Raw genomic sequence first — 17,154 nt, forward strand, 5'->3', positions numbered from 1 at the left:
ACTTCATACAAATTTTTCTCACAAAATGTTACCAATGCACCATAATTCACGTTCAAGCACCTTTCTTATTCCAGTATTGATATTTTCTTAAATATAGATTGCTCATCTATCAAAATCACATTCTGGTTTGGTTTTGGGTTTGTTTTTTTCCTGAAGAGGACAGTTCCAATAAATAACCAGTTAATCCCACCAACCTCATTTATTATGGCAATCGAGTTTTACCATAGGTTTTGAGGAAGGCAAAGTAATTAAATCACTTTTGCTTATCTTATCTTCAGCATTCTTTTCTTTCTAATTTTTAAAACAATTTTCTATTCAATAAGAAATTACAGGTATTTTTATGAACTGCAATAATGGAAACCTTTTGTTTACATAAGCAAAAGAAAAACTTTCAAAAAATGTTTTTGCTGTTGTAATTGCTATTTTTAGTACAGTTCTATCACTTCACTATTTGTACACTTTCTAGCTGTTGTATTATACTGTTATTATCCTGGGTTTCTATTAAAATGAAGCGTGGGGTTTGTTATATGTGTATGCTTACAGTAGAAGAGAATGATGCGAAGCTAAGTGCTTTGCAATGCCCATGGGAAGAATATTTTTCTGAGTAGTCCTTGAAGTACATGTCGCTGTTCAATTGTTCGTTATCTTCAAATGGCTTGAAAAGCTACAAATAATTTGATGTTCCAAGGGCATTTATTTTTATTGTGTCAAGGTTTGAAATATACAGTTACAAATGCTGCTTCCTATGCTTGAATACAAAGAGGCTGTGCAGCTTGAGAGCTAATTTCATTTTTTCTGGTGAAGTATGTATTCTGTGACCAATGCTTTTACGGTTTTCATCTGTTTTGATCTGGTGCGCTCAAATGAGCTGGTTGTGAAGATTTCTGGAAGTAAAGGTGCGGTGCAGGTTGGCGTCAGTGGTCGTGCTGCACCCCTTCTCTAGCCTCTGCTCGGGGTCTGGCAATCCTGGCCGGGCAGAGCAGCTGGGTGCCAGGCAGAGCGGTTGGGTGTCCATGGGGTGTTTGTGCTGCCTGCCCTGGGGCTGGGTCCTGCAGCTGGCTCATTCCCAGCAGGGACATTGCCCTGCCACAGACCAGGGTGCTCCTTTGGTGGAGAGGGACACATAGGCTGCCTCAGCCATGCGTCCTGGGCAGGGGAGCATCGCTGGAGGCCGCTTCCCATCCTTTCCCCATGGCCCTTCTGCAGCCAAGCCACTGCTGGCAGCTTTTTCCCTCTTGTCATTCCTCTGCCTCTCTTCCTTGCTGCTTCCCTGGCAGGAAGGTTTGCTGAAGTCAGCACTTTGCTGCAGCTGCAGGTGATCCAAAAGTCAGGTAGAACATGGTGCAAGGTGACTAACTTCAAGTAGTGATGGCCAAAGCCACTTTCAACAGCCAAATGCAGACTTGCCAAGACCAGCCATTGCATGTGATGTGCTATGGTGGTAGAAGCAGATACAGTGAAAAAGATTTGGAGAGAGCAGATAACATGGCAATCAGAAAAAACCCTCATCTGAGAGAGAACTGGGAGCACTTCTGGTGTGATGGGCCATTCCCCTGCTGGACTAGCTTTGGAGCAGAGCTTTGGGACTTTTCCTGACATAAATAAAAAGTGACAAACGCAAAATTTTTTGAAGTTGAGAAAACAATAGAAGTAATTTCCTCCCAAATGGGTTTGGAATTGACCAACAGATTTGAAGCTGCAAAGGCAGTAGACTTATTTCCAGAGGAAAATTAGGGGCAATGTTAAAATAAACATTTCTTTATCACAGGAAATTTTGAGTGCCAGTCAGGAACCCAGGTCCAGCTACAGTGTTGTGTATGAAATCTGACTGGGGAACTCGTGTTTCTGGTGTAAGGAATTTAATTGAAGAACATTTAAAATCAAAGTTCACAGAGTAAGTTTGAGTGGTGTGTGGCATCCTTAAGTTCTAGCTGTGTGGCTGTTTGGGTTCTGCAGTGGCCTATACCATTGAACTGCAATAAAACTTTTAGGCTTTGTGATTTATTAGCTTGTAAATTAATTGCTTCTTTTTTCATGCCTATAAGTGTTCTCGTTTTCCATTTTCAGAAGTTTACGTACACTGTGTTATGCAGATGTTTTCATTGTATCAGCTGACTGTAAGATGCAACTTTTCTCTTATACCCACCAATTTGGCATCTGGTCAAGCTGAATTATGAAATTACTATACCCTTTTCTCTCTTTAAAATTTACCCTTAAGCCAAAAACAGGCAACAGAAAGCCTGTCATTGGCTCTGCCAAAGGAATAACCAGCTGCCCTCTCTGGTTTCACTGTGGTTCGTTTCAGCATCTCAGTCTTCTTGAGAACATGAAAAAGCACTGTTTGTTCTGACAGTATCTGTGTGCTCATCTCACTGGGATTACGAGAGGCAGTTTAGGTGCTAACAAAATCTAAACAGGGAAATAAGACATTTGAGTATTTTATTTACCTCCAAAATGTCAATGTACTACATGATAAAAAAGTCACAGAGATCCATAAATGGAGCATTATCTGACCAAATAAATTATTTTTTTATCTTACGTTTTGGATAAATGATGGCTTAAGCAATATGAATTATCTCCGCTGATACTTTGAATGAATATACAGTTGCTTTTTCACTGGCATTCTGTGAAAAAGGATCCTGATGAGCTTTATTTTGCTTTGCTTGAACTATTTTTTCATAAACGTAACTCAAAACTTTGTAAGTGATTTAGAAAACGGGAGTTGAAGGCTTAGCCCTCTTTGGCTTTGTGGTACTATGTTTCAGAACAGCCCAATCTATCTATAATCATGTTAAAATAACTTCTAGAAATATCTATTTGAGGTTTAGAGACTGCTTGACATGTACAAAATCTGCTTATTGAGTGTTCTTTCAGTTCAAGAGTAGTGAGTTGAAGTATTTTTGTTCCACTGAAAAGCAGAAGGATACAATTGTGTAGACCGTTACTGGGGCGAGGTAGATGCACTGGGGAGGCGTGTGCAAGGGAGATGTGCAGACCGTGGCACCTGGAGGAGAAGCAGTTGGGGAACAGACTGGGGGAAATTGCCCAGGTGTTTGTTTTACTGCAGAAAAATTAAGAGCATTTCTGCCAAATCCCTTATCTGAGTTTTCAACAGACTGAGGTAATGTAAGAGAAGCAGGAATGCCAGGTTAACTAACTGTCTGGTTTGGGGTTACTTTTGTTCTAGTTTTGTAACCAATTAAGCTTACATAGCCTTTTCGTTATTCATGTGGTTGCAAAGACAGGGCATATACTCCAGCGGTAACTGTGGAAAGCTAAGGAACTCGCTTGATTTCAGAGAAATCGGGTATAACACCACGGGGCATTTGTCAGGGAGATTCAGAACCGAGTGACTCTGATTCACTTCAGTGACACAGTCCCAACTGGGCAAGGGACCAAAACACGGAGTACAAAAGGTGTCACTTTGTACCTTGTCTGATGGACATGTTCATACGTGGAGGATTTACACGGCTAATTTTCAGCTTTAAAGAAAGCAACAGTTGTGGGTGGTCTTGGTGTGTTTGCTTCTGTGCCAGTAGAGGGGAACAGATGACGTATTGAGATTGCTTTTGTGATTACACTGCCAAACCTTACTTTTTCATGTTTAGTAGAAAGGTAGAATGAGAAATGCAGACTGCAGATATCCCTCAGGATAAATTGTATTTAATAGACTGCAATCTTGATAAGAATTCTAAAAAACCAGTCCCCCAAACGTTGGTTGTTTCAGAAAACTGTTTTTTCCCCTTTTCCTTCAGTATGCTGTTTGGAGATGACAACCAAAAGGAAAATTATCGGCCGCTTGGTGCCCTGCCGGTGTTTTCGTGGTGAAGAAGAAATCGTCTCAGTGTTAGATTACTCTCACTGTGGACTACAGCAGGTGCCAAAGGAAGTTTTTAGCTTTGAACGGACGTTAGAGGAGCTTTACCTAGATGCCAATCAAATTGAAGAGCTACCTAAGGTAATCGGTGTTCTGCCTGTAATACAGATGTCAAAGTCATGTTCTCAAATGTGTATTCAGCATGTGCTTCAGCTCTGAAAGAGGGCTTGCTCTTGACCACGAGACCTGCTTGCTGTGGGAGGAGTCATGGCTACTGACTCCGGAGATTCGGTTACATTTTTCCAATCTTTTTTCTGCCCTCTCTGAAGAGCCCAAACAGTTCCTGCAGGTGGTGCTGCGTGGGGAGGGGTCGGGCCACCTACTTCTCCTTGCTTCCATAGCACAGGAACGGGGGCAGCCAAGGAAGTCTTAAGTTGGGAAATTAACAGTTGTTCAAAAGAAGTACTTCTTGCACAACAAGTAATTAATACGGCATTTGATACCTTGACCAGGAGTATGCTAATATATAGGGTAGGTGATGTCGCATTTGGATCCTCTCTAGCACTGCTTTTAAAAGCAAGCTCTTCGTCAGAATGAGCCGTTTATCCTGTGGGAGAAATGCCAGTTCTATCTGACTAGTATTTTTATAACTGCAAATGAGATCCTGCAATGAGATTACTGAAGTTATCCTTCTTGTGTAAAACTTATTTCATAGAATCTTTAAATCTGTTCTTCTGTTGATTAATGTTTTCTATAGGGAATTAGAAGTTACTGTAACTTAAGTGTTCTGGAAACAAAAGAGGGCAAGGTAGTGGAAAAACCAATTAATTGCAGGTGCTAGCTACATAATGAAGCATGAAGTAATGTAATCCATTCCTTAATTGAATTTTTCTCAACAATAATGAAAGATGCTTACAAGTCTTTAATTAAACATTGTTCCACTGTAATCCATTCTTCATCATCTCTCAATATATTTCTTTCTTACACAGCATAGAGTCTTTCTATAAATTCTATTTACAAATGTAGAAAACGTGCTTTTTCCATTACATGGAGTTCCTTTATTCGGATATGATGGTTTGTTGCTTAAGATTGCTCACTCCACGGAGAAATTCTTTACAGATGGTCAGACAGGGTAGCTACAATCTTTTAAGTGTCACAGAAAAATGATACGGAGAACCATCTTATCTCTCCTGCTACTAAAGGGACAGCAGAGAACCAGGTATTTTTTTCTGTCCCCAGAAATATGTAATGGATTGTGGTGGAGGCCGTTTTACTGCTAATGAATACCTTCAGGACTGTTTCTCTTTTAATAATAGTATGTTGTTAACCTTGTATATCTCAATTATGCTACTGAAGAATATATAAAGCGTCTAATTTAGCTAGGGATTTTTGGTATATTTGTTTTGGGTCTCTTGAAAGTATGCATCATCGTGGTATTCAAACTAAATTGCAGTGCATAATGGAAGACAAATATATCAGGGCATAGAACAAGAGCAATATGCCATAATTCTGTATGGAAAAAATGAGGGCCAAAGGTAAGGGGTCCAAAATTATGAAATTGGGATGAAGGTGGTAGTCATTAGTGTCATTCCCAATGGAAACGTGCATGTTCATCAAACCTTTGCATGCTGTTGTGCTATCATCTATTTCGTATTTGTTATTCGTGTTACAAAACAGCAGATAAATACATACCCTGGAGAGATTTCAATGTATAGGTCTCTATTTTTGCACCTCTTTTTTTCTCACTTTCCTTTGTTATAAATAATATTTTGAAGCAAATACTATGTATTGAAGAAATCCTTTTAATTGGTCTTAAGTTTGAGTAAATGCATTGTTTAACATAGTCTTGGTTTTGTATAAGAGAAGATTAATGGCAGTGTTAATTTACTTTCTTTATACCATTCATAATTTTTTGTCTTAAGCCTTTCTCAATTGTTACCATAAATTAAGCAGTCCAAATAATATCTTTATCAAATTTTCTGCTTCAAATATTTTTTGCTGCATGTCTCAACTTTTTTCACTATTGAATTAATATTCTAGGAGAGAAAATGCCACTTTTTTCTTAAAATGTGGCACCATATTACTGAACATTAACTCTTGCATTACATGTTATGATCTACCACAGGCAGAACTTTCCTCTCTATGTAAATGTGAATTCAAATACCTTCCTCCCGAGGAAATTTGCTTTGTCAATTTTCTGTTATTTACCAAATGTTGGGTGCCTCTGAAGTTACAGTATTCTTTTGAAATTTTCTATCATCAGAATGCTTTTTCTGCTTTTTGTTACTGCTGTCTTCATTAGAAATGGATTTTTCGTTCCTAATTTCTGATATTTTTCTTTTCTTTTAAGGATTTATAGGATTGTTATATAATTCTTATTCCCTCTTTTCCCCTAAATCTAGCCAAGTCTTTTATTTTATTTGCCTTTGGCTTCATTATCGTGAGCTGCTACTGCAAATATGTCCCTATTTGTATGAGTCAAATGAATCGGTGACTATTAAAAAAGAATATCGATTCTGATGAAGGTGGAGTCACTGGCAATCAGTATCCTGAAAAAAAATGAGATGAAAATTCTCCCCAGCAGCTTTTCCTTATAAATATAAAGTAAAATCTGGAGTAATTTGTAACGGACAAAATGAGTTTACTTGTTAATGCCTTAGGAAAAATTTGTCTGTCTCTAACAATAAATTCTAGAAATAGCCACCACTGTGTTTCACCGTGTCATGTGCTGGTGAAATAGCTACCAGTAAAATAGGCTACTGAAGTTAGATGCTTAATTGTTTCTCTGAGAACAAACAATACAGCCAATATAGAAATGGTGTTGAGGTGATCGCTAGTGTATAGCTCACACAGATGGATAGGTATTATAAATTAACGATATTTTTCTTTTGCATTGCATTTCCTATGTAAGTTACAGTTTCCGTTAAAGGCCTTGAATCCCTTTTTAAATCTGCCAGTAAGAAATGGTGTTTCTGTTCTACAAAGCTAGAAAATGTTATTTCTTTGTAATCCAGACATTGGATTCCCCGAACAAGTTCCCCTCAATCTATTGCACAGTTATGCCTAGAGAAAGCAAGGAGCGGAAACAGAAATCCCATATTGTTCTGTAACAGCCCTGAAAGCCAACAGCCTCCATGGCTGTGTCGTCAAGAACTTGAGATAAGCAGGATAATAGCCCATTGTTATAACTCAAATCACAGCACCGTTAGCACCACTTGCTTTCCAGTCTGAAAGGAATAAAAGTAGTATATGGACGTACAGTATGACGATTACATCAAGATCGTGATGGCAAGGACAAAAAGCACTAGAAATTGGGAAAGACACCTTTTGAAAATCCAGTGAGTGAAAAAAAAATTGGGCAATTTTGGGCCTACATACCTGTATTCACACTCTCATATCGTTTCTGATACAACGGTATGTCATAAAATTACTCCAGAGGGAGTACTTTTTATTACACTTCTTCATTCACCAGTTCAAAAGCCTTGTATCTGTTCTGATATTGTCAGAACTTTAAGTTGCAAGACTTCCTTGGTTTTTAGAAGAAGAATTCTCCAGGGGAATGACTGGGAACATGCACTGGGAATTTAATTTTCCAGGTACAATAGCACAGTATAGTTTGTATATGAACCAAAATTCTGTGGGTTGCCTATGCTGAGCATTGCTATGGTCTGCAGCTGTTCTCAGGCTGCTGAGAACATCGTGAGAGATTTCAAGAGCAAACCCTGGAGCCTATTAATTACCTTCCTTTCCAGTCTTGTCCAAAGTGGTATGCTTCCTTAAAATAGAGAAAAAGCAGGTGCTCTCAGATACATTGCAAAGGACTTCCTCATTCTCTGGAGAGCTGTTTCCCTTTTTATTAACATTGCCAGCAGAAATATGCAGCCCCGTCTGGCATCCAGGGTGCACAGTAAATGTTCTGGGTGTTCCTATAAATTCGATTGGGAAGGGCTGGCCCCAGCGTGGAGCTGGTTCGTGATAGCCCTGGGGGCTGCGGCGCTGCACTCTGCTCCTCTGCCCGCCGTAGCTGCTGAGCGCTGGGGCCGGCACTGCTGTACGGTCTTGAGGATTAACAAGCACGTTTCATGAAAGAGGAAATCTGAAAGGCAAAACTGTGAATACAAAGGCATTTTGAAAAGTGTCTTTCAGTCGAAAGGCCCTTTCATATTTGATGCCAATTGATAGTGACTGTGGTGTGGTGCTTCTCGTTCTGGGCATTTTTGATTTGTGTGATTCCCTCTCATTTTTCTGAGAATAGATTGTCTTGAAGAAAAAGCAGGGCTTTTTTAAAAGATTATGATAGAAAGTTAGAGCAGAAAAATGCCGTTTCAAAATGATCTAAAATTTAGTCCAGGTGAAGTACCAGGTTGGCATTTGCACACCATTTGTGTGTTTTTTCTCCTCTCTGGACATTTGGCTGAGTTTTTCATCTAGGCAATCAAATTACTATGCATTGTCAAATACCTTGTAGATGAGTATATAGACTTTATTCCGATATAGAAGTCTGAAAGAAAGACTGAATCCATTGTAAACAGAGCACTAATATTTGAAGGCCACTTTTGAGATGCCTGCGAAGAGAAGTTGGTTCTTTTCTGGAACCCACTGAATTTTCTGGTGCCATTTGATGAATTCATATTCACAGAAAGTCCTTTCAGGGTTTGGTAACTTTTACCTCTTGACAAGAGCGATGTTTTTAGAGCCAGCAGCCACCGCGTGGGTGCAGTGAAGCAGGTCTTGGCTGCAGTCAGGCGCAGTGGGGAGCGCAGGAGCGGTTGGGGCCGGGGTTGGAGGCCACTGCAGTGACTCTGGGCTGGGCGCACAAAGCGGGGTCCGTAGCGCTGCGGCGGGTGGCTGTGTGTCACCCTCCCCTGTCCCACTTAACGGGCAAGTTCCCACAGTACTGTCGCTGGGGAACATGGGCATGGCAGTAAATAAGCCAAGCAATTATATTGCCTTCTCCTCTCATACCTGCTAGCACGCTGGGCTTGAAGGAGCTCTCGGCTGCCCTATCTAAAATATGCACCTGCTGCTGCTTCATACACGGCACCTCTGCCCTTGCAATGCAGTGGCCCCAAGTGGGAAATCGCTTTTCATGACTGCTTTCTCTTTGTATCGTTGTTTTCTTATTTTTTACATGTGTAAGGTGTTGGATGAGAGATAGTGATATTTCTTGAGGAACGCAGCCATGTTAAATAGGTGCTTTCAACACGATTTGCTGATTGCTTCGGGTTGAAAGGAGGATTGGTTTTGCAGTGGAAATTCTGTCATTTTATAAAATTTGAATTAAAAGTTAGAATCGAGTCCTGAATTTGGGGGGAGGAGGGAACTTAAGGAATGTATCATTTTGATAATTTGTTTCTTGAAGATTTCCTCTGCATGCAGTCAAAATATTTTAAAATCTATCATGACACTAAATTAGAAAATAAAATATTTTCATTTACTACAAGCCATAAAAAAATTTCGGTTGATACGACACACATGAAATATCATGTACCTACAAAATGTTGATTACAGTGAGTATGTAGGTTTTGACAGAAAGCTCTGTTTCAACATTTCTGCTACCAATCAACTGTTCTGATTATTCTTGTCGACTGTGTATAAGCTGTGTTTACGGTACTGAGCAGCCTGGCTTCTCAAATAACAGCTTTTCAAAATATTTTTGGGTGATTGAATTCTTATGTAGCAAATGTAGTTTTGTGCTATTTGTTGCTTCTGTGTATAAATAATGATCCTAAACTGATCTTTTCCCTGAAACACTGTAAAGTATCTTTTTATGTTGCAGCAACTGTTCAACTGTCAAGCTTTACGCAAACTGAGTATACCAGACAATGACCTTTCAAGTCTGCCAACCACTATTGCTAGCTTAGTTAATCTCAAAGAACTTGATATCAGTAAAAATGGTAAGAGATCAAAAGTATAAGTATTTTAAAGAATTGTAATGAATATGAACAATAATGAAGTTTTAATTGCTAGCGATTAACAAACTTGTGTTCTAGAAAAACTGCTCTTGTTCTAGATGATGTGCTATTTTCCTGTCTGGCACTTTTGAGAAGTCTGGGTAGATATCTACCTCTCTTTACTTTTCTGTCAAAAAAAAAATAATAATAAAAAAAATAGAGGTTGCTTTAGCATTAATATCCTGTGATGCCTTGTGACTCATGAACGTTAGAAATAAGAGTGGGAGACCATTTTTCAGGGCACTTATGAACCATTCCACTTTCCAAAATGGCTTACTATTTACTGGGCTCTTGTGGAATGGATTTAAGCATACAAGGCTGCAGGTAAACAACTGGCAGGATTTATATAGTCAGTGACTAATTTGCTGATGTGCGTTTCCTAATTACTCATTTACATATTTATGTGCCTAAAAACCTCTGCATGGCTGAACTTAAGTGTCTTTGTTTGAAAATGAGGCTTAGGCACTCTTGAAAATTTTGAAAAATTTATCAGTATAGGCTTAGAGACTCGGGATTATGTGTGTGCTCTCCCGAGAAGAGAGGGAGGCAAAGAAGGAAAACAGGAGCAGTTTGGGAAGAAATGAAGGGCACAAATATCAGTAGAAATGATGTCACTGTTTAACTCTAGATTATATAAATCGAGCATTAGCATAATAGTTTTAGAACAAGGCATATTATCTGTTCTGGTGTATTTATTTAGAGCTTAAGTATCATCTTTTAGACTATAATACTAAAATACATGTATTCTTCCTGTTATAGCTTAAGTCTGATCTGAAAATGCCAAATGAACTCACGTATAAACAAAGCGAGTTAAACAGTTTTTTATGTGTGTATAATAATTCTTTCAATATTTTTTTAGGAATTCAAGATTTTCCAGAGAATATTAAATGTTGTAAGTGTTTAACAATTATTGAAGCCAGTGTCAATCCGGTCTCTAAGTGAGTATCAGTAGCTTGTGTTTGTATACTGCAAGTGCAGAAAATTTACACAAAGTGAACTAAAATTTAAAGACATTGTATCAAGTTCATTTGCAGGATTAATCTAAATTTCTTTTTCATTGATTGAAATACAGTGTTGATGTAACAAATGGGTTGCCTTTCCATATAGTAAAAAAAGTGTCAGAAAAGCAGTCCATATGACGCGATCTTTTAAACACAGGGGCCTGGTGCTTTACGTTTTGTGAATAAGCCACGCTGCACCCTCACCTACTGTAAATCTCTTGGTTGGGACTTCGGCAACCCTTATTCCTTCCAAAAGCTTGCAATAATAGTAACAAAAACCTGTGGTTTTATCCTATGATTTATAAAATGGGGTGAAGGGGATGAAAGTATGAAATTTTACTATTGCAGTTAAAAAAAAAGATAGACACAAAGAAAACACCTTTGGCTTCGACCCTCCTCTGGGAAGGCAGCAAAGGCTGACGTAACTTGAATGTGCCAGGCATTTGAATTTCATGTGGTTATAGCAACGTGGAAATGATACGAACAGGCGAAAATGTAACATGTAAGAAATTCTTGAGAATTCGGGTAGAAAAAGAAGGCGAGAGAGAAAGTAATCTTTCTCTTTCTAAATATACATTGTTATTATTTCTGTAGCAACTTTGGTGTGAGCTTTAAGCTTTTAACTGTTTTTTTAGGCTGCCAGATGGCTTCACACAACTTCTAAATTTGACCCAGCTCTATCTAAATGATGCCTTTTTGGAGTTTCTTCCAGCTAACTTTGGAAGGTAAGAATTAGTCATCAAAGCACATTGCTCTTTCATACGAACCCAGTTTGGGCTTTAAGGGACCGCTCTGAAGCTGTATTATTTTCAAAAACAAAACAAAACAAAAAAACCCAAAGAGATTTTGACTTTCCAGCCTTATTTTGATGAATGATTGTTGCTAAAGAGAATATTATGTCAGCAAGAATTTTATGATGAAGCGGCACAGTTTGGTGGTTTAGGGAAAAGGTGGGAAGAAATAGAAACTAAAGAAGAGGCCTATCCTTCATCAAATGTGTTATTAAATTGCAGCAAGGGCAGAAAATAACAATGTGGTCTGTGCTATTGAAAAAAAAAAGAGAAAGAAAAAGTGTTGTGAGTCAGAAATGAAGAAAGAAATGACTGAGCGTGGTGGAGTAACCAAAGGAAAAACGTGAAAGCAGGAAGAAGAGAGAAGATTCAAAAGACAGCAACGCAGAAAGGATGTAAGAATAAATGCAGCAGAAACTGAGTCAAAAAGTGTTAGATAAGGATAAAGCTGGGGAGGCAAAAATGAAAGTTAACGCAATTTGCCATGGCCATTTAAGAGGGCAGTAGAAACCAGTGGATCCTGACACTGCGCAGCTCTGGCAGAAACATCAGGTTTATTCCACCTCTGTGTCACTGGTGAGGGAATGATTGTTCCTGCCCTCCAGTTGGGCAAACAGCTCAGAAGATAAAGAAACAGAGGACATACATGCTGGTATATACATATATTCACCTAGTATTGTTTTTTTCCTGGTCCATCCAGCTACCCATATGTGTATTTTATTATGCAACTCAGAACATCAACTCAGCACTCCAAAATTAATACTGAGGTGACATAATTTGGGTTGGAAATGACACCGGGATGCTCAGGCATTAAGAAGTAGAAAGTGCTGCTTTATCAGCGTTTGCTTGATGGGTCTGTCACTGACCCAAAGCTGAGTCTGGGCTTTACGCTGGAATACCTTTTAGAAAATCCTAGTTGAAGAAAGACGAAGAAAAATTGTCATTGTTTGCATTTGGTGAGTGCTTGGAATATCAGAGTAAATCCCCAGACAGCCTGCGTCTGCAGTTTGGAATCAGACAGTATGTTCAAATGTTAAGGAAAAATAAATATATGAAATACCCTGCAATTTTATCAGATGTGTTGTGTTTATATTCATTATGCTCTTCTCAAGCCTTGCTGGTATTTTGTCTAATAATCTTTGTCACTTAAGGACATGTCTACTCTTCTGATTCTTTTAGCAGAAAGCAGTAACTTCTTATTTTTTAATTTTTTTTTTACAAATGCACATTTTGTCTAAATGAAATGATGCTAGTTCCAGTTGTGGTTGTTATTCCGTTATTACTATTCTGCTCCTATGTTATCTATTTGGGATCTTGCATTTACACATCCTTGTCATGTTTCCGAAGCTTCCCACATTAGCATACAGACACTGCTTTTTCTTTTTTACCAGCAACATGTAGCTTTTTATCTCCCTTATTGCTCTTCTCCAAATTTTAGTGCTTTCTTCATATCTTCTGGTAGCGTAATATTCAGTTAGTCTGTTAGAGTCTCATTTAGCCATGTGAATAAAGTCAGGAACAGAGTCTACCTGAGCATCATGTAAACATCCCTCCACGTTTCTCATTTAAAGTTGTTCTTTTTAGTCCTGGCTAAGCACAACTGTAGGACTTGAAAAGTTTTCTGCTTTATTTGGTAGGAAAAAGATAAAATCATAGTTTTCTAGAAAAGCATAATATTGGGAAGTCTGAGGCTCCACGAAACAGAAAAGTGATGTTGTGCTGGACAGAGAGCTATTTAAAGCTTTGTTGTATTTTCTTTTTAAACTTTTCTCACAGACATGTGTTTACACTTGTGGCACTAGAGGACCTGGACTGTAGAGAGAGAGTAATGTGAAAAGCAGTATTAATGAAATCCTTGCCACTCACCATAAAGTTCCTCCATAAGCTTTCTTCACATTTAGAAACAGTGTTATCAGCCTAAAAGCTTTAAGAGTGTGCCTCTGGGCTGACGTCTCTGTTTAGCAGTGGTACAACTACAAATTAGTTATGAAGAACTGCTCGGTTTCACGTAGGCCTCGAGCAACCCTAGGCATTGGCAGCTCATGCATTGAATGTACCTCCAAAAATAATTGATTTGACACTCCAGATTTTCCATGAGTGGAGTTGTACAATTTGAGATGAAGAGGAAACGACCTTATTCATCCTTTTCGTTTTATTTCCTCTTCCTTTTCCTCCCCATGTTGATTATAATTGGGGATTGAAGAACCACCAAAAGGGTGACATCAATCAAAATCCTTTCATGTTTATGAAATTATCTTCCTAGACAGTATGGGTAATGAGGGGATGCTGCCCCAAATTCTGGAACTCTAATACGTGAGGTTCTTCATCTCTTTTCTGATGTGTCCTCCTTCCCTCCCTCCTTCCTTCCCTCCCTCCTTCCTTCCCTCCCTCCTTCCTTCCCTCCCTCCTTCCTTCCCTCCCATTATCCCATTTAATTCAGTTTATTGCTGTAGCTTAAATAATATTGCCAGGTAGCATTTGCACAATGGTATGGAACTGTGAAGTACTGGTGTGCGTAGGTTCTAATTCATGCCAACACTTCAGCACATGTCCTACTTCTGGGTAAAACGCAGTACCTTCGGTGGAGATCTGTTCCGTAGTCTTGGTCTGCCCGTGTGGCGCTGTAGAATTCAGTGCTCAAAAAAATGCAACAGTTAGTTGTGAACTAAATAGCAGTTGCTTTTTATCCTTTAATAGATCTGGAAATGTTAGAGCGAAATTAGCTTTAACTATGTTTGCCTTACTTTAAAGAATTGATAAAAGTAATTTCAAATCGCTGTAAAAAGCTGATGTGAGAGTTTTTCAGAAGAGTTCAGATAGGGACAGATATGAAGCCATCTGTCCTTACATGAAGCTATTTGGTTCTACCTACATTTTGTATCATATTCCAGCCCCACAATAACTAGACATTTTACTATTGTGCATTAAGTGGACTATTTTTTTGTTGAAATAAGTAGTTTGAAATAATTCTTATGGATTCCTGAACTAATTCATTGAATTAACTAATCATTTTCTATCATATTTCTAGACTTGTCAAATTGCGAATTTTGGAGTTAAGAGAAAATCACTTGAAAACTCTACCAAAGTAAGTGATTGAATATCTACATAAGTCTCTTTCATCTGAAATTTCCCAAAGTGCAAAATACTTTTATTGTTAGCAAAGCAATGGTGTCTTTTCTGTTAAGAGTTATTTTTTCCATGGGCTAAAGAAAGTCTACTGAAGGGTTTTAGCAAAAAAGCGAACATAGAAGATGGAGACTGGTACGTTAGCTGACTGTAACTCAACATCCAAAATTTGTAATGTGACATTTTAAAATATGAAATGTGAACAAAATTGGAAAACAACGTATGTGAGAACCCTGGTCAGCGATTATGTGACAGTATTTTCCTCACCAAGAAGTAATCTGGTGCATTGAAAACATACTCCATGTAACCTCGGTAGAACAATCTCCTTGTGTTCTGTACAGAAGTGAAAGGTATTTGGTGGTTTGCAATACTATTTAGAAACCTGTATCATCAGAATATTGAAGAAATGTCAGTTTGGTAGTGTTTCTTGGTGCTATTTACCAAAAAAGGAAGCTGCTATAATTTGTTGCTATAATTTGACCAAGTGATATCTTGTAAAGGAAACCGTAAAGAAAGGACAAATAAATCTATGCACTTCCCAGTCTAAATATAGAAAGTTGCACTGCATGAAGCAAGTAATATGTTTTTGTTTTTGGACCAGCGTGATATAATTGTTTTCTGTAACAGGGATCGTAACCAATGAAAAAATATCCATGGATTTGGGGATTGTTAGGAACGGGGCTTCTATGTCCCCGTCATAAGTGAGAGTTGCAGTGGGGGCAATAGACTGTATTTCTGAAACGTTGCTAATACTGAATTGCATATTATTTAGCTAATTTTAAAAGGGCACCCTTTTCAGCAAGGATGCATCTATCAAAATCTCCTACACAGGCATTTTGCCTATAACGGGATATAGTGACGTTTTCACTGCATCCCGTGACCTTTTATCCACAGCGCTTTCCTTTTTTAAAGGAAGCTATTCTTCATGTTAAAGGCAATATTCTTTATATCGGAAAGTTTATACACAGAAGTGTTTTCCACTCTTTCCTCTGTTCTGAGTTATATTTACTGTTTTTAAAGAAGAAAAAAAAAAAAAAAAGCGCTTCAGTCTGCTACCAAAGTGTTTATCTGCATTTGAAAATAGGCCTGTTCAGGGCAGCAGATTTGCAGCCTTTGAGGCCTTTATCATGTGAAAGGCTATTACATGCGGTAGTAGATACACGATATCTAACTACCTCTTAAACATCAGCTTCTTTTACAAGGGAATTGCATAGTCTCTGCATGCAGGAGGTGCTTGTTGGAATAAATGGATGTGTGTGTGGCTAGGACTGAAGACTCAGAATTCCACAACAGAATAATTTTGATCAAATGGAATAGTTTTATATTTCTGGTCCAATTCAAATCCCACTAAAGATGGTAACAGACTTGATACTGAAGTCAGTGGGAGCAAGACTGGGATTGTGTGTCATTGTTATTAATCAAAATAATATATTTTTTTCTGTGATACATGGTGTTTAACAGGCAAATTTTGTGAAGTTTGGCAAGTGTTTGGAAGATTCATACCTAAGCGTAGTAGCCTCTGCTTTCAGTAGCACCAAGTTGGGTGAGGTGGCTGAGCGTGCCTTTTCCCACTGTATGATGCTGAAAGCGAGGAAGTTCTTTGGTTCTTGTAACCAAGGGAAACATTATTTGCGGGCGTGTTAGTTCTCTGCTCTTTGCCCTGGCAGGAGGCTTTGCCGTATACTACTGAGATGAACTGGAAATAAAAGGTTTTGCTTATGCAAATGCTGTCCTTAAAACTGATAGATAAAAGGGGCAGTTGTGTTATGAAATAAAGGAAGAGGAAGAAAGCTGACAAGGTCATTTTTGCATCAACTGGGACAAAAATGGGGGATCTATGCATTTCTGGGCTGCTTTTGTCCTCTAGAGCAGTTTTCTCTGCAAGCAAAAATAGTGTAATGGATAGACAGGACTTAACACATATTACAGAGTGTTAGTTTAGAGGATACACGTCCTGCTTCCTATGTAGGCTCACTTTGACCTTTTTTATAAGGCAGTAACTACTCATCTAAAGTGGCGTCTCTCTGCTTACTGGGCCTGGGAAGTGGGAGGTTGGAGGAGGAGAGTGGTGAGGCCGTGGGCGATGCAGACACAGTGATGTGGCCGTACCGCGGTGTCCTTTGGGCGTTACAGGGAAACAGGAAAACGTCAAATACCAGACTGTTTTATTTTCTCAGCCAATAAGAGAAGGAAAGTCGTGACAAGAAAACTGTGTCTACAATAGAACCACCTGCAGTTAGGAAAACAAACTCAGGAAGATAAACCAGAATATATTTTACAGACTACTATAAACCAGAATATATTTTACAGTCTAGTTGATGCAGGTGATGCAGGTCTTTCAGGTATATAGTTAAAGGCTTTCTTTCTTGTCCTGCAATTTATTAGATATATAATGAATAAGATAACCCGATTATGTTGGTAATTTGTCCAGTAGTTCTAATGTAAAAAGGACATGAAAAGGAAGA

General features: G+C 38.6%; 1 protein-coding gene across 7 annotated transcripts in view; it reads left to right on the forward strand.

The window, feature by feature from the left end:
- LRRC7 (leucine rich repeat containing 7) overlaps positions 1-17,154 on the forward strand; it is a 171,364-nt gene that overhangs the window by 69,456 nt on the left and 84,754 nt on the right. For all 7 annotated transcript variants that reach the window (XM_074596378.1, XM_074596379.1, XM_074596381.1 and 4 more), the window contains exons 2-6: positions 3,756-3,958; positions 9,597-9,714; positions 10,631-10,709; positions 11,408-11,497; positions 14,592-14,648. In XM_074596378.1, the coding sequence (XP_074452479.1) occupies positions 3,756-3,958; positions 9,597-9,714; positions 10,631-10,709; positions 11,408-11,497; positions 14,592-14,648 (547 nt within the window). The remainder of the gene's footprint in view (positions 1-3,755; positions 3,959-9,596; positions 9,715-10,630; positions 10,710-11,407; positions 11,498-14,591; positions 14,649-17,154) is intronic.

The sequence above is a fragment of the Larus michahellis genome, chromosome 8, assembly GCF_964199755.1.
Source record: "Larus michahellis chromosome 8, bLarMic1.1, whole genome shotgun sequence".
In the NCBI taxonomy this organism is placed as follows: domain Eukaryota; kingdom Metazoa; phylum Chordata; class Aves; order Charadriiformes; family Laridae; genus Larus; species Larus michahellis.